This window comes from Notolepis coatsorum (assembly GCF_963971535.1).
Source record: "Notolepis coatsorum genome assembly, chromosome: 5".
In the NCBI taxonomy this organism is placed as follows: domain Eukaryota; kingdom Metazoa; phylum Chordata; class Actinopteri; order Aulopiformes; family Paralepididae; genus Notolepis; species Notolepis coatsorum.
Window position 1 is genome coordinate 9,353,925 of NC_140169.1, and position 22,169 is coordinate 9,376,093.

General features: G+C 46.6%; 1 protein-coding gene across 1 annotated transcript in view; it reads right to left on the bottom strand.

Annotated features, from left to right (window-relative positions):
• The window catches only part of LOC311227946 (integrin alpha-V-like), a 142,736-nt gene that overhangs the window by 11,994 nt on the left and 108,573 nt on the right, over positions 1 to 22,169 (bottom strand). Inside the window, 4 exon segments of the mRNA XM_084313819.1 lie at positions 3,789 to 3,894; positions 4,335 to 4,415; positions 5,001 to 5,080; positions 17,424 to 17,516. Of these exon segments, the coding sequence (XP_084169945.1) occupies positions 3,789 to 3,894; positions 4,335 to 4,415; positions 5,001 to 5,080; positions 17,424 to 17,516 (360 nt within the window).

The window sequence follows — 22,169 nt, forward strand, 5'->3', positions numbered from 1 at the left end:
GTAGTATCGTGTAGTATCGTGTAGTATCGTGTATCATGTAGTATCGTGTAGTATCGTGTAGTATCGTGTAGTATCGTGTAGTATCATGTAGTATCATGTAGTATCGTGTAGTATCGTGTAGTATCGTGTAGTATCGTGTAGTATCGTGTAGTATCGTGTAGTATCCTGTAGTATCATGTGAATGAATGAATGAATGAATGAATGAATGAATGAATGAATGAATGAATGAAAACTTTATTTAACAGATTGCAGAATGGGTACAATACAGTACGGCTCAATACACACAATTGTTAAGGGGATGCAGACCTGAGAAAGACGTTTGTCTTGTTTACATCAGGGTCCCCCATTTTCAATTCATATAGACATTTATGACATACACAACATACATGACATTTATGGCATAGGGACATATAGATATTTACTACTGATACATTTGTGACATAAACGGTATTCAAATAGTTTCAAGTTCAAGTTTCAAGTTTCTTTAATGGTTGTCATACAGAAGTACAGAATACTTTTATACAAAATGCTTCTTTCTGTTACGCTCCAGAGACTGTGCTAGACAAAAGATAAGTATAAAATAAAATAAAATAGTATAGCATGTAAAAATAGAAGTAAAAATAGAAGTCACGTACGTAGACACAGTGTTCAGTATATACATATGTACAATGTTCGATGCAAAATAGAGTAACTGAGTTACCGTACAATATACAATATACTATGCAATATACTAATATACAATACTATATAGTGCAAAGCAGAAATGGGATGAGGTACAATTTAGGTACAATTTACAGTAAGGTGTACTGAGGTATGGGTTGTAGTGCAAATCGTTTACCAATAAATATAAAGTGTGTCTAGGTGTTCTAAAGTGTGGAGAGTGGGTGCTGCAGTGTGTTGTTTGTTTAAAGTGAGTGTGTGCGTATGGATGTGTGTGTTGTGAGTGCATTTGATTGGTTGTTGCATGGTGTTATTGTTCGTTGAGCAACCTGATGGCCTGGGGATAGAAGCTTCTTCTGAGTCTTTCTGTGCTGTTACCCCTAGATCCTGACAGAGTATATACATATGATGGGGAGGGGACTGTACATTAGGAGGGGGTGGGTGGGTGGGAGAGAAATATACATAGGGCGGGGAAGGGAATATATACATGCGGTGGGGAGGAGACTGTCTATTAGGAGGTGGTGGGGGTTTTGGGCATTTATGGTGGCCAGTTTCGAATTGCAGCCTCCCATAGGTGCTCTTTAAGAGCGGTTTTGAATGTGGGTAGGGATTCACATTCCTTTACAGCTTTGGGTAGGGCGTTCCACATTGATGTGGCATAATTGCTAAACGTGTTTAGTCCCTTGTTTGAGTCGAATCTGGGTTTAACATGATTTGTTGAGCTTCCTCTGGTGTAGTGGTTGTGGTATTCACTGACCTTTGGGAAGTATTTTGACATGTACATGGGTACCTTAGTCGTATAGTGTATCTTGTAGACCAGGCCCATTGCAAGTTGCTGTACTCTGTCGTCTACTCTAAGCCATCCTAGGTTGTCAAAGTGGGCAGGGGTGAGGTGGGTTCTAGGAGTAAGGTCAAGCAGTAGTCTGACCAGTTTGTTTTGAGATGTTTGTAATCTTGTTTTTAGCGCCTTTGAGGTGCTTTTGTACCATGAGGTGCACGCATAGTCGTAGTACCCTTGAATGAGTGCTCCTGCCAGAGTCTTCAGGGTATTCTTGTTTACCAGAGAGGAGATCCGGTACAAGAATCTAGTTCGTTGGTTGACTTTTTATTACATTGGATGCCATTTTGTCACAGGAAAGATTTGCCTCTAGGATGGAACCCAGGTAGGTAATTCCGTCTTTCCTTGTGACAATATTGTCACCCACTCTAACTGAGAAGCCGTCGGTCTTGCTGAGTTTGTTATTTGAACCGAAGAGTAGTATCGTGTAGTATCATGTAGTATCGTGTAGTATCGTGTAGTATCGTGTAGTATCCTGTAGTATCATGTAGTATCATGTAGTATCATGTAGTATCCTGTAGTATCCTGTAGTATCATGTAGTATCATGTAGTAGTAATAATAATAATAATAATAATAATAATAATAATAATAATAATAATAATAATAATAATTGGTAAATCACAGTGTTTCACATTAGGATCTAGCATCCCAATGGCCTTTCTGTTTACAGTTTCATTCAGTAATACAAATAATAAAAATAGTTTAAAATGATTCGGTTTAAAAATAGTCTAAACATTTTAAAATAGAACGGACATACAGCAGGGTATTTAACATACAACAGAGCAGTGCATCAGTAAGAAGTAAAAAAGTGTGATAAAATAGTTACATTTTGAATTACAACAGAGCAGTGCATAGAACCGACCAGTGTTGGGCAAGTTACTTTAAAAAAAAGTAACTAGTTACAGTTACTAGTTACTTCTTCCAAAAAGTAACTAAATTACTTACTCAGTTAACTATTGCGTTACTTTCAAGATTCTTTTTTACATAAACAACATACACAAATCTAAACTATTTTAATGTTGCTGTGGGACAAAGTGAGACTAGCCTCCAATCAAATGCCATGTAGGCTATGTAGATATTATAATTACTATGTTTATATAGTGGATCATACAAATACAAACAGAATAGATGTTTTGGAACTTTTGATATGTATTGCCCCTCAACAGGCCACAACTGGGCAACATTAAATTATGCTTGTTAAGCACTATACCAAAAATAAATAACAAATATATACTGATTGATTGAACATTTTAATTAACAGATTTCAGAATGGGTACAATACAGTACGGCTCAATACACACAATTGTTAAGGGGATGCAGACCAGAGAAAGAGTTTCGTCTTGTTTACATCAGGGTCCCCCATTTTCAATTCATGACATTTATGACGAAAGTCTTTCTCTGGTCTGCATCCCCTTAACAATTGTATGTATTGAGCTGTACTGTACTGTACCCATTCTGCAATCTGTTAATAAACTTTTCAATCAATCAATCAATGACATACACAACATACAGATATAAGAAGCTAATCGAATCATCTAAACTAATCTAATCATTACATTTAAGACATGCATGACATACAGAGATATATCTCTGAGCAGCTGAAGCCTGTGCTATTAAACCAGGAAGTGCAGCACTGTTGATAAGGCTGTCAGCACTGCAGTAGAGCCACTCAGTGCCCTGCGCTGCAAAGAGTGAACACAAAACGCTCATGGACCCGCGGTCTCATGTTGACATTGTGTTGTCCGTTGGATTCGTTTTTGAGCTCAAAACGTACACTACACGGACCGCGGTCTCATGCTGACTGATCAGTGATCGCTTGTCTTGTCGCGCTGTGTGTCAGACTCTGGATGCTTTAGACACCCGCCCACCTCCACCTCTGATTGGCTTACCATGACATTGTATTCAACCTCAGCCAATCGTCAGCATGTATGCTTGGCTCGCGCACTGTCCACTAAACAAGGAAGAACATATTATTGCCTCTCGGCGCAGAGATATGTCTGATGAAAGAAACAGGTTAATTCATAGTAACGCGCCGCATTTTTTTGTAGTAACGGTAACGACGTTATTAAGATTGGAAGAGTAATCCGTTAGATTACTCGTTACTGAAATAAACGAACGCCGTTAGTAACGAAGTTACTTATAGTGCCGTTATTCCCATCACTGGAACCGACACATGAATTTGATAGGAATTGTCATTTAAATGCCTGAGCAAAGAAATAGGTTTTAAGCTGTCTTTTGGGGTCGTTTGTTCCATATCATGCAGTATCATGCAGTACAGTGCATCTATACCTCATAGATGTGCAGTATTTGAGGTCCTATGTCATCTCCCACTACAGGAGGATCTCGGGGCTTCCAGTTGGCGATGGGCAGCAGGACCTGATCAGGACCAGACACACTAACACCGGACGGCACAGAGTTACAATGATAAAAAGGACACTCAAGAGAATTAGAATGTGTTTATTTGCAAAGTACATTTGACATATACTAGGAATTTGTCTCTTGCATTCAACTCATCCTAACTGTTTAGGAGCCATCAGGTTGAAACCAAGGAGCTTACTGCTGTGCGGCAGAGCATAGAGTTAGAGTGATAGAAAGGACACTTCATGATTTATTAAAGTAGCCATGAAATGGCATTAACAACGTGTTTCACTGCAGCTGCCTAATGAAACAGGATGGCAGGGCTAAGAGCTGGTTGGGACTTAATTTAAACATTAACCAAAGATTACTCCAAAATGGAAAGTAACAACAATTAAAAAATGTTGAGAACATTTCTCAAGACAAGTTTATTATGTATTAACAGATGTGTGTGAGAGAGTGTGAATGTGAGTGTGATACCCTCTGATGTTGACTCTGGCAAGGACAGCCAGCTTGATGATGCTGGAGACAACTGGGCTGCTGTTGTCAAACTGGTTGGAACTGAAAGAAACACACACACACACACACACACACACACAGGTTGCATCATCATACACAGTATCCTGAGACAGCAGGGTAACATGGCATCCTGCCAGCTATGACATCACACATGGTATAAAAACCCTGCAGCAGTACAGATTAAAGCTGATCAATGGAGCTTTGGCAGTATGGTTTAAAGCTTCTTCATAGAGCTTTGACAGCAGGGCTTTTGACAGTACGGACAGCACAGTTACTGTTTGACAGCATTGCAGATTCTTCCTTTTAAGGGCAACTTCAGTCTAATTGAGTTCTGAAAATGTTGGTGTAATACTACTAATATCCACATGGTGGTGCCAGTGATTAGTTTCTGAAACTCCCCCTTCAGAAAACCACACAGATTATGTTCCTATTATTTCTTATATAAACCATGTGTTGACAAACATGAGAGAAAGAGAGAGAGAGAGAGAGAGAGAGAGAGATAGAGAGATAGAGACAGAGAGAGAGAAGGGGGAGAGAGACAGAAAGACAGAGAGAGAGAGAGATAGGGATAGAGATAGAGAGATAGATAGATAGAGAGAGATAGAGATAGAGAGATAGATAGATTACCTGACTATCTGTAGATCAAACTTGACAGAGGTTCCCTGCTCAGAGAGCTGCCGGAAGCTAAAGCGCAGCTCTGCCAGGACCTGACCAATCACAATGCAGGATGAGACAGGAGAGGAGTAATGGGAACACAGCATTAGTACCAGTTTCAGGGATATGTCTGTGTGTGTGTGTGTGTGTGTGTGTGTGTGTGTGTGTGTTAGTGATGTGCATCTCCATCACTGAGGCCGATGCGTTGCACATCTCGATACGGTGCCAACGATACGATACATTAACGATACATTTGAAGCACCGGGCGATGCGATGCGATACGATTCACCCCCTGTTGAGATACAATACGATTCGATTCAACATAATGCGATTCGGGGCAATACGATGCGATTCAACATGATGCAAAATAATGATAACATTTTATGGTATGACAGAGGATATGGTTGTATTCCTTATATGCAGCTTATATAAATAAAATAATCTACTGTAAGACAATTTATATAAAAACTCTTGGGTGCCTAAGAAGACTTTTGCATAGTACTGTGTTTTCTATCCACTTTAGCTAAAAACACACACACACACACACACACACACACACACACACACACACACACACACACACACACACACACACACACACACACACACACACACACACACACACACACACACACACACACACACACACACACACACTACTGTGAGACAATAATAATCACACACAAAGGGATAATGGCTTATAGCAAACTTAATGATTTTATAATATTTCAGATAATGAAATTAAATGTTTATCATCAACTATCCAATTAGTATTTATATTGTAACTGTAACTGAGGGGTACAATTCCCTGACTGTATGGTTAGATATGATACTTACTACCACTACCTCTTGTACTTTAGACTCTGGCCACCCAGTACTAGGTATGAATATGTTGAACACTCCCACCTGATAAACGGATCCAACACAAATGTACCAAATCGAAAGTTTGAGTTTTAATACATAGCAAAAGGTATGTACAACGATCACTTAATTACATTTATGATTTGAAATAGTATGCACTTTTATGGCAAATGAGTATTCGTAGGTAGATCAATATCGAATGTCCAATCTCTGATTGCGCAGGAAGCAAATATACAACCTGGAATATTTAGGGAACAATAGCGATGATACTTGAATGATTATATAGCTGGATACACTAGGGGAAGGTTCCGACTGCTTGTAGGACAGCTGGAGGGGGGGGGGGGTTAGAGAGTCACTGGCTGGATCCCGTCTGGCCGAGGGTATCTTGGGAGAGTCCACAGATGTGCGACACGGTGCCCAACGATCCTCGATCCACAGATGAATGCAGTTGGACCCTCTGTGGCCGGCGTCCTCCGGTCCACGACGGAGAGACGTGAGGCGACCTCACTGTGCAGAGCGTCTTCTCACCTGTCGTCCTCTCCGGGGGGGGTATTTCCAACACACCGCAGTGTTGGCCTTTATCCATAGAATAATCAAAGTACTCAAAGCATAATCCAAGCCGGGGAAGGCTAGCCGTCGTCGGTAGAATAATCCAATATACAGGTCCACTCGCTCTTTGGCCTGGAGCTCCTCGGGTGCAGCTTCACGTGGGGTCAACCACCCTGGATAAGCGTCCAGCTGATGCCCGAAACGATGGGGGTGCTGATTACTATAGAACTCTTACCGCACGAGGCACTACATATGAATAGACTATTATTAGCTTAATAGAATACGTCCAACTCGACGATATAGTGCCAAATATGACTATTCAAATATTAATATACACGATGTCTCAATGCCGATACTGGGCCGAATTGGCCTTACTGCCCACACGTGGTTCGCGGGGAGGCTTTTGCGTCTGTCACTCTGTTGGAGGGTAAGGAACTGGACTAAAAGAAAGCTCTACTTTAATAGCGCAGTATATATACGCACTATGAACAAATAGTACCATTAGTGGTGCGGTAGACATATTCCTACGCGGAACTAGGACTTGTCCATACATGTTGAGCGGTACGATTTAACCTGGTCTGAGGGGTATGGCGACCTGGCACCAAGGTCTCGTCCAATGGTAGAATGGAGACTATTATGGGATGTTCAGTAGACTAGAAGGGATATTCAATGCATATTGTACAAGGAATATACAAGGGATATCAGGGGATATACAAATACAATTAAATATATATATATAAATAAATATATATATTCGGTTTAATCTGATCCTTCAGAACAGCCGCCCCCTAATTGGTCCCAACCTAATTAGTTAAGCAGAGACAGATTAACCGCATTGTCTACCACTCAAGGGTTCGCTGTAAGGGTCAGTCAACTCACAAAGTCATAGGGTCATGGTCATCATCGATTGTGTCTGGGAGTCGGGGCAGTTCTATGAGCCTCGCCACAGGACGGGTGTAAATGCGCCCCTGGACGAGTACTTCAGCTGCTCGGACCTTGCCATCGGCACCGGTGATCACTTTGCTTACGCGGCCAGCCGGCCACATAGCTCTGGGTAGTGACTGGTCAATAATCATGACGACTGTTCCTTCCGTCAAATTGTCTCTCTCTTTTACCCACTTCTGGCGGGTCTGTAGAGACGGTAGGTAGTGCAGTAGGAAACTGCTCCAAAACTTGTCGGCTAATACCTTGGCTGTACCTCCACATTCGTCGGCCGTTCGCTTCTTCAGGCCGGTACATTGTCTGGGGTAACGCGGGATCTAGCCGCCCCATCAGGAGGGTGTTGGGGGTGACTGGGTCGACATCTGCTACATCACTGGAGACGTAACCGAGGGGCTTTGAGTTCAATACTCCCTCAATCTCCGTGAGGACTGTCATTAGGACTTCTTCCGCCACAGTCTGGGCCCCAAGTACTGCGTACAGGGCTGTCTTTATAGAACGTACTTCTCGTTCCCAAGTTCCACCGAAGTGGGGTGCGTTTGGGGGGTTGAATTGGAAGTCAATCTGGGCTGGAGCGAGGTGGGTCTTAAGTTCTGGGCCCATAGCTTGGAAGCTCTCCCTCAGCTCTCTTTCTCCGCCTTTGAAGTTTGTCCCGTGATCGGACAATAATGTAGACGGTTTTCCTTTCCGTGATGTGAATCTTCGGAAGGCCATAAGGAATGAGTCTGCGCTCATGGTCGGAAGGAGCTCGATATGTATCGCTCTGGTGGTCATGCATTTGAATACAATACCCCACCGCTTCTCGGTGCCTCTTCCTTTCTTTATGTGCAGCGGGCCAAAACAGTCCATGCCTGTTGAGTGGAATGGCTTGTCGCCGAGTCGGAGGCGACATGGAGGTAGGTCAGCCATCCGTGGTATGCTGGGCTGCGCGCGCCACTTTCGGCAGTCTAGACAGGTTCGCTGGAAGCGTCGCACCGCCTCTCTTCCTTGAAGTATCCAGTAACGACGTCTGATCTCCGCGAAGACTCTCTCTGCTCCTGCGTGGTGTACATCCTCGTCGTATTTCTTTATAATCAGCTCTGTGACCTTGTGTCGGCTGTTCAATACGATCGGGTACTTAATGTCATCCGGTAAATTGGGGGCTCTCCGCAGGCGACCACCCACTCTGATGAGGGTATGTGTGTCACTCTCGGGGGCCAGATGAATCAATCTGCTGTCTGATGGGACGGGCTTTCCTCCCTGTAGACAGTCTAGTTCATCGGGGAACGAGTCTCTCTGGGCTCGTTGCAGTAGAAGCAGTTCTGCTTCCTCGTAGTCAGCTGCTGACATATCAGCGGGGGACTGAATCTCTGGGTGGTGCCGCAGGAATGTCCGTTGCTGCGCACTCTCTATGGTAATGCAATCGTCTATGTTGGGGTCTGCGGAGACAACAGTGCTCAATCCACAGAACATAGGTTTCTTATTCTCAGCCTCCTCGTCACTTGCTTCCCTCGGGGTGGGCGTGGGCCAATCTCCTTCCGGGAGCTTGAGGAATGCTGGTCCGTCACTGTAGATGTTACGACGGGTTAAGTCATCTAGGGACATTCCCCGGGTGATGACGTCAGCTGGGTTGTGTTTTGTATCAACATAGCGCCAGTTTGCTTCTCCGGTTAACTCTCCGGTTAACTCTTGAATCTCAGTGACTGACTCCCACGAAGACTTTGTATTTGCATGAATCCGATTTGATCCAGGCGAGTACTGTCGTGGAATCTGACCACAGGATTGTTCTATGCACCGGAATGGTGAGCTCACGTTGGATGAGCGTGGCTAGATGCGCTCCTGCGAGGGCTGCGCAGAGCTCTAGACGTGGGATAGACTGTTGCTTGCGTGGGGCTATTCTCGAGCGGGCGAGGATGAATGCTGTGTAGATTTCTCCCCCCTCTTCTTGGGCCCGCAAGTAGGCTACTGATCCGTAGGCGACATCGGAGGCGTCACTGAAGACGTGTAAATCCATTTTACATGTCTCTGGCCTCACCGTGGGTGGGAAGTAGCTTCGGCGTATATTAACGCCTGGGAGTGAGTGGAGTTCCATCTCCCACTCTCTCCAGGTGGATGCAAGGTGTGCGGGAATGGGGTCGTCCCAGCCCTGGTCCTTGTCCCACAATGCTCGTACAATCATCTTTGCCCTGGTGGTGTACGGTAGTATACATCCTAACGGGTCATATTGTCGGGCGAGTGTTCTGTACACACTCCGTCTGGTGGTCGGTATTGCCGTCGACCTTCCCTGCTCCGTGGTCAGGGGTTTGTGTCTATAGTGGAGCGAATCTGTTTTGAAGCGCCACACTAGTCCTAGTGTCACCTCTTGGGCTTCTCCTGGGATTGTGGCCATCCAGGTCTCGCTGCTCGCTGCCTTGTCCTCGGAGGAGAGGCTGCGCAGTACGTGCGGATCGCTGCTGGCCCACTGCCTGAGATCAAAGCCGCCTTTGATCAGAGAGGTGCGGAGTTTAAGTAGGAGAGCCTCGGCTTCTTCCTGGGTCGAAACGCTTTGTAGACAGTTATCTACGTAGAAGCTGTTCTTCACACTGTGTCGGACCTCTTCGTCCGCTGCTGGGTCCTCTGCGACATGTCTCTGTAGTGCAAATGTAGCACAGCATGGGCTGCATGTAGTTCCGAAAGGGAGGACTTCCCATTGGTAGATGGCTGGGTGCTCATCTCCTGGCCTCTCTCTCCATAGGAACCGCAACAGGGGCTTGTCCTCCTCTACTAATCTCACCTGCAGGAACATCCCTTTGATATCCCCGCTGATAGCCACCTTGTCCTGGCGGAAGCGGAGTAGTACGCCTAGTAGGGAGGGGCCGAGTGTAGGACCGGGCAATAGCTCTTTATTCAGATTTTGGGATCCGATCTGGTAGCTGCAGTTAAACACGATGCGGTCTTTGCCGTTGTGATGAACCTTGTGGTGGGGCACGTACCACGATTCAGTCGTCTGGTCGGCCTCTTTAATGTCAATCTTTGTGACGTGTCCCGCTGTGATGAGCTTCTCAATCTCAGCGCGGTATACACTTTCTTGGGCGGGGTCCTTGGCTAAGCGCCGCTCTGTGTTTAGTAGGTACCGCTCTGTGGCGTCTTTCTTTGCGTGAAAGGTAGGCATCCCTTCCCGCCGCAGGAGTGGCGTGGCGTATCTCAACACGCCGCTGACTGGGACTCTCTTTGTTCCCGTCTCGAGGAGGTTAATGGCGTAGATGTCGTCTTTAGAGCGAATGTCTTTCTTTTCGTTCTTAAAGGGCATTTGTTCTAAGGTCCATAGCCTCTCTACATGCTGCAGGAGTGCGGTGTCTCCCTCTGTGACTCGGGAGTGGAGACAGCTAGTGGCTGTGGTTCGGTTGAGAGATTTGGCGAGTGGGCCTTGGAGAGTCCATCCTAGGCGGGTCTCGACTGCTGCAGGACAGCCTCTGGGTCCGGTATGAACCCGGTCTATCGGGACAATGAGGTCTGCATGGTCGGAGCCTATCAACAGTGTCGGGGTAGCACCGTCTATGAGTGGGATCGGTAGCTTGCGTAGATGTACATATTTCTCCATCAGCTTGGCTACGGGGTATGTGTACCGCGACAGTCTTATTTCTTGGCTGGTGAAAGCGTCTGTAATCCTGTACCGTCGCTCGGGCTGGCCGCTTGCTGCGATAGAGAATGAGACATTCTCGCCCTTTATCGTTTTCAAATCTCTTCTTATTGTCCGAATTGTCATTTGGTTTTCGCTCCCCCGCAGCCCTAGCTGGGCCGCAGCGGACGCGAGCGGAAGGGTCTTCTCTGACCCGTCATCAAGGACGGCGTAAGTGTCCATGACTTTATTCTGGTAGCTCAATGTCACACGGACTACCTTTAAGAGCACTCTGGCTCCGCTGCTGCTGGCGGGGTCGATGTACATGACGCTTGCTTTGCTGCTTGATGGTGCGGGTGGAGGCCGCCGTCTGTTACTGTCGTGGAGTATGTCCAGATGGGCTCCATCGCACCGACTGCACTTTTTCTTTAAGCGGCATTCGGCTGCCATGTGTGATCGCGCACAGCGAAAACAGCGTCTGTTGGACTTTATCCATTGACTCGCTTCCTCCGCATTCATCTTGGGGAATGAGTCACATTGTGACAGCCAGTGTTCTTTCTCACAGTAGGGGCACACTATCTTCCACTTCTCCTTTCTTGAGGGGGTACTGTGGCTCCTACTGCTTGGCACTGACTCCGATTGGTGCATGACAGTCACCGATCTTCTTCCATCATTTAGTCTCCTGGTTCCTTCTCTGGAGCCAGGGGTGCTCCGTCCGAATGTATCTAGCCGTAAGCTGCTGACTTCTCTCGCCAGGAAGTCGGCTAGATCGAGGAGGTTCGGTTCGGGGCCATTAGGGTCTCGGTGGTCTCTCTGCCGCCTAAATCGCTCCTGTCGGGCGGGCGGTAGCTTCTCCAAGATCCTCTCTACATTTGAGTTGGCGTATAGTTCATGCCTACCCTTTTCCCTCTGCGCTCCCAGCATCCCTACCAGGGACTGCACTCTGATGGACAGGTCGTCCAGTGCTCGATTGTCTGTTGCTGGGGGTAGGCGGTCGATGTGCCTGATCTCCTGGATCACGTAATCCCATATACGTCCATATCTCTGGTCCAACGCTACCAGCGCTGCGGTGTATGGGGTCGTGGAAGTGGCGTAGGCGAGCGCTATGTTGTGCGCGCGGGGTACCTTTAAATGCTTCAGTAGTATCGCGTATTTATGGCGTTCATCAATGACATCCACCAACATTGTCTCCAGACACATGCGGAGCTCCGTATACTGGGCCCGGTTCTCCTGGGTGAAGTCTGGTACCATAGGTGTGCCAATGTATGACGCGGATTGTCGGCGAGCGTTGGGGGAGAGGCCTCCTAGGCGAGTCTCCTCCTGCTCCTTGGCGTGGGCTGGTACCGGCTGTGTACCATGGCCCGCTGGTCCAGGTGCTGTTCCTCGGTGCGGGTCGTGCGTCGTGCTCACCCGTGAATAGCGTCGGGGGTCTGTAGCGCAGCTCCGCGGGGGTATAGCCTGGGCTGTACTGGACCTCCTGGTCCGGTAGAGTACTGTGCTGTCGTCGGGCGTGGTTCTCCTCCTCTTCCTCTTCGTCTTCCGTTAGGTCATCCAGGGCTTGTAGTCTCTGATTTAGCCTCTCCGCAGTGTATGCCGCTCCTTCCCGGTGGCTGGGTCTCGCTTGGACCGGTTGGGGAAGGGGGTCTGCGGGGGGTATAAACATCGTCTGTTGGTCAAGTTCAGGGTCGCTTACTCGGCTAGGGGATGCCGCCCTGGAGTGATGTCTAGACGAGTTCCTGGAGCCTCTGGTGGAGGGAGGGGGTGTTGTCCTTCTGATCAGCTGTTCTATTAGTTGCGCTTGTGCTCTGTCGCGCTCGGCTTCGCGCTTGGTGAGATCCGATTCTCTCTGGGCACCGGTGGCGGCGCGCTGGGCGTCGGCCCGGTCTCTTGCCATATTCTCTTCCATCTGAATGCGTCTTATTTCCAGGCGTATGTGCTCTTCTTCGCTCCGTTGCTGTATCTGCAATCGATCGCGTTCACCCTGGAGTCTATCGCGTTCAGTAGAGGCTTTCAGGCTGACGAGGAATGCCTGCCGTAGTGTCCTCTCTGCCTCGCTGGGAGAAGACGGTTGTATAGGGGAGCCGTCCCTTGGGGTACTCCGTGCGGAGTCTTGGAGCTCTATCTCCACGGTGCTCTCCTCATCTTCTTCCGTGCCGAGTTCTCTCTCGGTAGTGTTGTCTTCCTCCCGGGACTCGTCGGGGACTACTTCTTCGGTATTGGCGGGGGGTAAAGTCATGTCTGGTTCCCCCTGGTCCCCACCGTGAGCTGGGTCAGTTACATTAGAACCCATAGGGGCCTCTATGGTCGGGGTAGCCTGGTCGTTAGGGTTAGACATAATTTTACTTTCTAGTTTTACCGCGTTTACTGTTGGTAGAAGACTAGGTTGTTGACTGACAGCGTAAGCCTCTAGGTACTGAGGGAGCTGTCGTTTGCGCCGCGGGCGTTGTTGGTTAGTTGGATCGTTTCGTGGAGTGTTCATCATAGGCCATTTTAATATTAGTTCAAGTTCTTTAGTTCAAGTTCTTTAATAGTTGTCATACAGAAGTACAGAATACTTTCATACAAAATGCTTCTTACTGTTACGCTCCAGAGACTGTGCTAGACAAGATAGTATCAAATAACATAATAACATAATATAGCATGAATTTAGAAGAAGAAAATGAGGTCACAGTGTTCGGTATAGACATATGTACAATGTTCTGAGTTACCATATAATATACAATACACAATACTATGCAGTGTACTAATGTACAGTACTATCTAGTGCAAAGCAGAAATGGGATGAGGTACAATTTTAGGTACAATTTACAGTAAGGTGTACGAGTTGTAGTGCAATCCTTCATCCATAAATACAAAGTGTGGGGAGTGGGTGCTACAGTGTGTTTGTTTAAAGTGGGTGTGTGCTATAAGTGTGTGGAGTGGGTGCTACAGTGTGTTTGTTTAAAGTGAGTGTGTGCGTGTGGATGTGTGTGCTATGTGCGTTTGGTGGTTGTTGTTGTGTAGTGTTCATTCATTGTTCGTTTAGCAGCCTGATGGCCTGGGGATAGAAGCTTCTTCTGAGTCTTTCTGTGCTCGCCTTGAGACTCCTGTATCGCTTGCCTGACCGCAGCAGTTCAAAGAGGCAGTTGTTCGGGTGACTGGAGTCTTTAATGATTCTCTTAGCCTTGCCCTTGCAACGCTTGGGGTAAATGTTCTGGAGGGTGGGGAGCCCCCCTCCAATTGTGCGTTCGGCTGAACGTGTCACTCTTTGTAGTGTGCTTTGGTCTTGTGCAGTGCTATTCCCAAACCAGGAGGTGATGTTGCCGGTCAAGATGCTCTCTATTGTACATGAGTAGAAGTTCTTAAGGATCTTCTGGCTGACTTGGAACTTCCTTAGGCGCCTGAGGAAGTAGAGGCGTTGTCGTGCCTTCTTCACAACACTGTTAATGTGTGTGGTCCATGTCAAGTCCTCGGATATGTAGGCTCCGAGGTACTTAAAGCTGTTGACTCTCTCAACCGGTGCCCCGTCGATGCTGAGGGGGCTGTAGTCCTTGACCCCCGACCTCCTGAAGTCCACAATCATCTCCTTTGTTTTGCTGACGTTCAGGGAGAGGCTGTTTTCCTGGCACCATCCCGCCAGGACCTTGACCTCTTCCAGGTAGGCCCTCTCGTCGTTGGCAGAGATCAGGCCCACCACCACTGTGTCGGATTATGGATTATGGATATTAATAACACTATATTAATATTACACTGATTACCCTCCGGCTCGAAGGACCAATTGTAACTGAGGGGTACAATTCCCTGACTGTATGGTTAGATATGATACTTACTACCACTACCTCTTGTACTTTAGACTCTGGCCACCCAGTACTAGGTATGAATATGTTGAACACTCCCACCTGATAAACGGATCCAACACAAATGTACCAAATCGAAAGTTTGAGTTTTAATACATAGCAAAAGGTATGTACAACGATCACTTAATTACATTTATGATTTGAAATAGTATGCACTTTTATGGCAAATGAGTATTCGTAGGTAGATCAATATCGAATGTCCAATCTCTGATTGCGCAGGAAGCAAATATACAACCTGGAATATTTAGGGAACAATAGCGATGATACTTGAATGATTATATAGCTGGATACACTAGGGGAAGGTTCCGACTGCTTGTAGGACAGCTGGAGGGGGGGGGGGGTTAGAGAGTCACTGGCTGGATCCCGTCTGGCCGAGGGTATCTTGGGAGAGTCCACAGATGTGCGACACGGTGCCCAACGATCCTCGATCCACAGATGAATGCAGTTGGACCCTCTGTGGCCGGCGTCCTCCGGTCCACGACGGAGAGACGTGAGGCGACCTCACTGTGCAGAGCGCCGTCTCACCTGTCATCCTCTCCGGGGGGGGTATTTCCAACACACCGCAGTGTTGGCCTTTATCCATAGAATAATCAAAGTACTCAAAGCATAATCCAAGCCGGGGAAGGCTAGCCGTCGTCGGTAGAATAATCCAATATACAGGTCCACTCGCTCTTTGGCCTGGAGCTCCTCGGGTGCAGCTTCACGTGGGGTCAACCACCCTGGATAAGCGTCCAGCTGATGCCCGAAACGATGGGGGTGCTGATTACTATAGAACTCTTACCGCACGAGGCACTACATATGAATAGACTATTATTAGCTTAATAGAATACGTCCAACTCGACGATATAGTGCCAAATATGACTATTCAAATATTAATATACACGATGTCTCAATGCCGATACTGGGCCGAATTGGCCTTACTGCCCACACGTGGTTCGCGGGGAGGCTTTTGCGTCTGTCACTCTGTTGGAGGGTAAGGAACTGGACTAAAAGAAAGCTCTACTTTAATAGCGCAGTATATATACGCACTATGAACAAATAGTACCATTAGTGGTGCGGTAGACATATTCCTACGCGGAACTAGGACTTGTCCATACATGTTGAGCGGTACGATTGAACCTGGTCTGAGGGGTATGGCGACCTGGCACCAAGGTCTCGTCCAATGGTAGAATGGAGACTATTATGGGATGTTCAGTAGACTAGAAGGGATATTCAATGCATATTGTACAAGGAATATACAAGGGATATCAGGGGATATACAAATACAATTAAATATATATATATAAATAAATATATATATTCGGTTTAATCTGATCCTTCAGAACAGTAACGTTTGGCCACTTTAAATCATTGAACAGAGAGAGAGAGAGAGAGCGAGAGAGAGCGAGAGAGAGAGAGAGAGAGAGAGAGAGAGAGAGAGAGAGAGAGAGAGAGAGAGGGGGGAAGGGAGAGAGGGGGAGCGAGAGAGAGCGAGAGAGAGAGCGAGAGAGAGCGAGAGAGAGAGAGAGAGAGAGAGAGAGTTTGAGCGTTCTGATGCTCCGTAGCTGACCACACCATGATCGCATTTTGTCAACACAGTTGGAACCTGGAGGAAGCGATATAAGGAAACGAATTGCCAATAAATGTGAAGTTATCTTTGAACCTGTTGTCAAGAGTCTTCAATATACCCCCCCCCCCATTTCCTCACTAATGGAACTGGTGTTGCAGAGTCACGTTAGTTAGTTAGATACTGTAGTTTAGCGTTAGCTGAACGGCTAACTGGCTAACGTTAACCAGCAGCTAATAACGTTAGCCAGTTGATCAATTCAATTCATGTCTCCTCGACTTCCACTGTTTGTTGTTGATAACTGTGACACGGCTCTCGCCTTCTGTAGTAGCGAAGCAAAGAGAGTATCTGCTGTGTGCACTGCACTGCTGACAGAAGTAGATGAGAGGAAATTATATGAATGGTTTTGACCGATGCAAAGACGCTACAACAAGATGCATCGCAAGTTCAGCCTGAATTGTAGCCGATGCGGACTTATTCCAGCGGTGCACTTGCATCGTGAACGTTTATGCCGGCGCACTGATGCAAATCGATGAATCGTCACATCACTAGTGTGTGTGTGTGTGTATGTATGTATGTATGTATGTATGTATGTATGTATGTATGTATGTATGTATGTATGTATGTATGTATGTATGTATGTATGTATGTATGTGTGTGTGTGTATGTATGTATGTATGTATGTATGTATGTATGTATGTATGTATGTACTCTATGTACTACTTAGTATAGCAGTATATTTAGGACACTGTGTACACTACTTAGTATATCAGTATATTCAGGACACTGTGTACAGTACTTAGTATATCAGTATATTCAGGACACTGTGTACACTACTTAGTATAGCAGTATATTCAGGACACTGTGTACACTACTTAGTATATCAGTATATTCAGGACACTGTGTACACTACTTAGTATATCAGTATATTCAGGACACTGTGTACACTACTTAGTATATCAGTATATTCAGGACACTGTGTACACTACTTAGTATATCAGTATATTCAGGACACTGTGTACACTACTTAGTATATCAGTATATTCAGGACACTGTGTACAGTACTTAAGTACTTGTATAACACTTACCTTGGTTCCTGCCTTCATGGGGTTTCCCAGGTCACACACAACCAGTTTAGTCTGGTTCTCCTTCTTAGGAGAGCAGAAGATTCTGGATTGAGACTGAGAGATAGAATACAGACACAATATATTATAACATTGTATAATATTATAATAGGGCTGTCAATATTGACACTCCCTGCCTTTTCATGAAGTCACGCGACACCACAGCATTCTCACCAGATGCCCCACAGAGAGAGCGAGAGAGAGCGAGCAAGCGAGCGAGCGAGAGAGAGAGAGAGAGAGAGAGAGAGAGAGAGTAGAGCTGATGTACAAGTGGTATCACATGCAGATTCTATCTATCATGTTTAGATACAAGTTTACCAGAATACATCACTATTATTATTATTATTATTATTATTATTATTATTGTGGCTTTAGATATACGTTTACCAGGATGCGTGAATACTTTCGGCAACCAACATGCCCTTCCGCGTTGCTCTGATTGGCCAGCGTTTGCCAGCGATCTACGCTCGTTTACCCCCTACACCACGCATGCGCATGAGGCTCCCCCAGGTTAATAAGCAACGGCGGTTCTGTGCTTTTGTTTTGAGCCGACGCTATAGTTTTCAACGGAGAGACACACACACACCGCGAATATAATAGCCCCGTGGTGCACCATGCCATGGGAATACTATGAGCTACCCCTTCAGTTGATCATGACAAATCCTCTCTTACCTTGACGAAAAGCCTCCATAATTTAGTAAATAGTATTCCCATGGCATGGTGCTGGGCTGTAGCCAGCTAGCGTTGATGCTATCCAATGCTAACAACATTAGCTAAATAGCTTACCAACTGAGGTTAACGTTAAATACAGACAACGTTTGCTACAATTACAGTGGTATCCTGAGGTAACATTAACACTTTGGGTGCCATGGGTTAAATTCATTATATACCATAGGTTGCCGGCTCTATTTGTCTATGGAGAAGTACCCCTTCTTTGCATGGCTATAACTTTTTAAATTCTATTGCTACATTGCCATTATTAGGGCCCATTCAAAGTCCTATATGTATTGTTCATTGTGTAGCAACGTTAAACTTTTTCATTCACATATTCATAGTAAAGTATGGTCTAATGTATAAGTATGTTTTCATCTCTTTATGCAGCTTTCTCCAGAACGTGATCTATAGCCCCAAATGCATTATATTGATGATGAAATACAGTTTGATGGCAATCGGGGCGATATAAAAAATTTCAATTGGACGTACTTCTAGAATGATCTACGTATGATCTGATGATGACCGGATGGGCGGGGGATCGTTTATAATTCCGTGAGCAGCGTTATATCATTCATCTAGTGTGGGTCATATGTTCATCATAACAGTTTAAATATGGAACACGTTCAAAAATAACGTTGAATCTTACCGGATCTTCCTCGCGCCGTTGGACGATCAGCGTGGTGTAGACCGTTTTCGATTATGGGATGTTTATCCTGATGAACCATTTCCAGCTTGTATAATACTATATACGTCCAAATCATGTTGTTTATCGAGTTATTGGCAATGGATCGCTATATAATGTGACGAGCCAGAGTGCCGGCAGCCAAACCGAGTGCCCGGAAGTAATATGGCCGACCAGCACAACCTCCACAGCACTTCCTGTTTGGCGATTGCGCCGATCGGCCACCAGATGGCGCTCCTGAACCGCCAGAGAGCTCAGTGGGTCCTCCTGGTGGATCTCAGGCCAGCGGAGGGGAAATATGAATCCGATCACAGATTTTTGAAATATTGATATTAAAGACGCTGTACAGCGTCCTTCGGCAACTTGAGCATGGCCGGGAATGACGCTGTAAAGCGTTTCCCGGCAGTTAAAGTGTTAAATACAGACAACGTTTGCTACAATTACAGTGGTATCCTGAGATAACATTAAATACAGACAACGTTTGCTAGTCGAAAGGACTGGACACACACGGACAAGTTAAACATCAATCAATTCATTTATTACAACACAGGTAGTTTGAGCTGCCTCCGACCGCACCACAGGGCTATTATATTATATACGGCTTTGAGCTCTCTCTCTCTCCTGCCGATTAAAATCCACAGCTCTTCCTCCTCCTCATCACCGGCTGCCTGTGTAGCTGCACTCGCGCCGCGGTGTGTGTGTGTCTCTCCGTTGAAAACCATAGCGTCGGCTCAAAACAAAAGCACAGAACCGGCGTTGCTTATTAACCTGGGGGGAGCCTCATGCGTAGGGGGTAAACGAGTGTAGAGCGCTGGTATTCACACAGGAGAGCGCTGGCCAACGCTGGCCAATCAGAGCAACGCGGAAGGGCATGTTGGTTGCCGAAAGTATTCACGCTACCAGGATACATCACTATTATTATTATTATTATTATTATTATTATTATTATTATTATTATTATTATTATTATTATTATTATTATTATTATTATTATTATTATTATTATTATTATTGGTTTAGATAGAAGTTTAACAGGATACATAAATATTATTATGGATTTAGAATGATAGAAGTGTATCAGAATATATCACTATTCTTATTATTATTATCGCTTTAGATTGCTTTGTCTGGTTCAAAACAGTGTGGTCCATTTTTAAATAGCAACAATACAATACCACATATTATAACTAAGGCCGCCACTGATGGGTTCTGCAAGCGCGAGCGATCACGACTCAATTTTTTTAATCCCAGCATACAAACAAAGATCACGTGACGTTGTCGTGTCACGTGAGACAAAAAAGTGGTCTGACGAATCAGAGGCCGCGCTCCGTGATGCGTTCGAGGATACAGACTGGGACATGTTTAAAGGAAGCGCCAGTGACGTCAGCGAGTACGCTGATACCGTTGTGAGTTACATAACAACAGTGGCAGACGGTATTGTCCTCACAAAGAAGGCGCGGGTTTTCCCAAACCAGAAACCTTGGGTGGACAGCACTATAAGAACAGCCCTGAACTCACGCACCACGGCTTATAACCTGGGCAGAGAGTCAGGAAATATGGAAGAGTACAAGGCTTCAGTCTACACTCTGCGCAAGGCTGTTAAACTTGCTAAGAGGACATATGCTGAGAAACTGGAGACACAAATGGCACAAAACGACACAAGAGGCTTGTGGAGGGGACTGAAGACAATAACTGACTACAAAGTCAGCACCCCCTCAATGGGGAGCGACGACGCCTCTCTCGCGGACAAACTCAACTCCTTCTACGCTCGGTTCGGTGTAGACAGTGTCGCCGCTAGCCCTCTGGCTAGTGACGTCACTGGCGCACCGGCTGTTGTGGAGGGGGGGGGGGGGGGGCAACCGCGGGGGGGCGGGGGCGCTCTCTCGTTGTCGGAACACAGTGTGAGAAGAGCATTTATGCAGGTGAACACCAGGAAGGCTGCGGGTCCAGATGGTATAACAGGACGCATACTTAAGTCCTGTGCAAACCAGCTTGCCCCGGTGTTCACCGCCATATATAATCAATCCCTGGCGGAGTCAGTAGTCCCTGCCTGCTTCAAGATGTCTACCATCATCCCTGTACCGAAGAAACCCTCCCCAACATGCCCAAATGACTACAGACCGGTGGCACTCACCTCTGTGGTCATGAAATGTTTCGAGAGGCTAGTCAAGGACCACATTTGTGCCTCTCTCCCCAGTGATATGGACCCTATGCATACAGGACAAACAGGTCCACTGACGACGCGGTCTCCCAGGTACTGCACAGCACTCTCTCCCACCTTGACCGTCAGAAGGGGGGCTATGTGAGACTGTTGTTCATTGACTACAGCTCAGCGTTCAACACCATAGTCCCCACCAGACTGGTGGACAAGCTGATCGAACTAGGTCTGAGCTCCGCCCTGAGCGCCTGGGTACTGGACTTTCTGAGTGAAAGACCCCAGGCGGTCAGGGTGGGGGGTCAGACCTCCAACACCATCACCCTGAGCATCGGGTCCCCCCAGGGCTCTGTTCTAAGCCCCCTGCTGTACTCACTCTACACACACGATTGTGTGGCCAAGTTCAGCTCCAACTCCATAGTGAAGTTCGCCGACGACACGGTGGTGGTGGGGCTGATCTCGGACAACGACGAGAAGGCCTACCGAGAGGAGGTTGAGGTACTGGAACGTTGGTGCCAGGACAACAGCCTGCTCCTGAACATTGGTAAAACCAAGGAGCTGATCGTGGATTATAGGAGAGGACAGCAGGAGACACACACACCACTGATGATTAACGGGGCTACCGTGGACAGGGTGAGCAGCTTCAAGTACCTGGGGGTCCACATCTCAGAGGATCTGACATGGTCAACACACAGACACAGTAGTAAAGAAAGCGAAGCAGCGCCTCTACCACCTGAGACAGTTAAGGAAGTTCAGAGTATCGGGGAAGATACTCCAGTCCTTCTACTCAGGAGCTGTAGAGAGCATCTTGACCGGAAACATCACTGCCTGGTATGGGAACAGCACGGCACAGGACAAGAAGGCCCTACAGAGAGTGGTGCGCTCAGCCGAGCGTACCACGGGTATTGCGCTACCTCCCCTGCAGGCTCTATACAACAAGAGGTGCAAATCCAGAGCCTGCAGGATAATGAAAGACCCCCACCACCCCAATAACAGCCTGTTCCAGCTGCTGAGGTCAGGCAGACGCCTGCGAACCCCAGCTACTAGGACGGAGAGGCTTAGGCTAAGCTTCTTCCCCCAGGCCATCAGAGCCTTGAACAATGAACATTGAGAGACACAGAAACTGAACTATCCACACACAAGCACACACAAGCACATA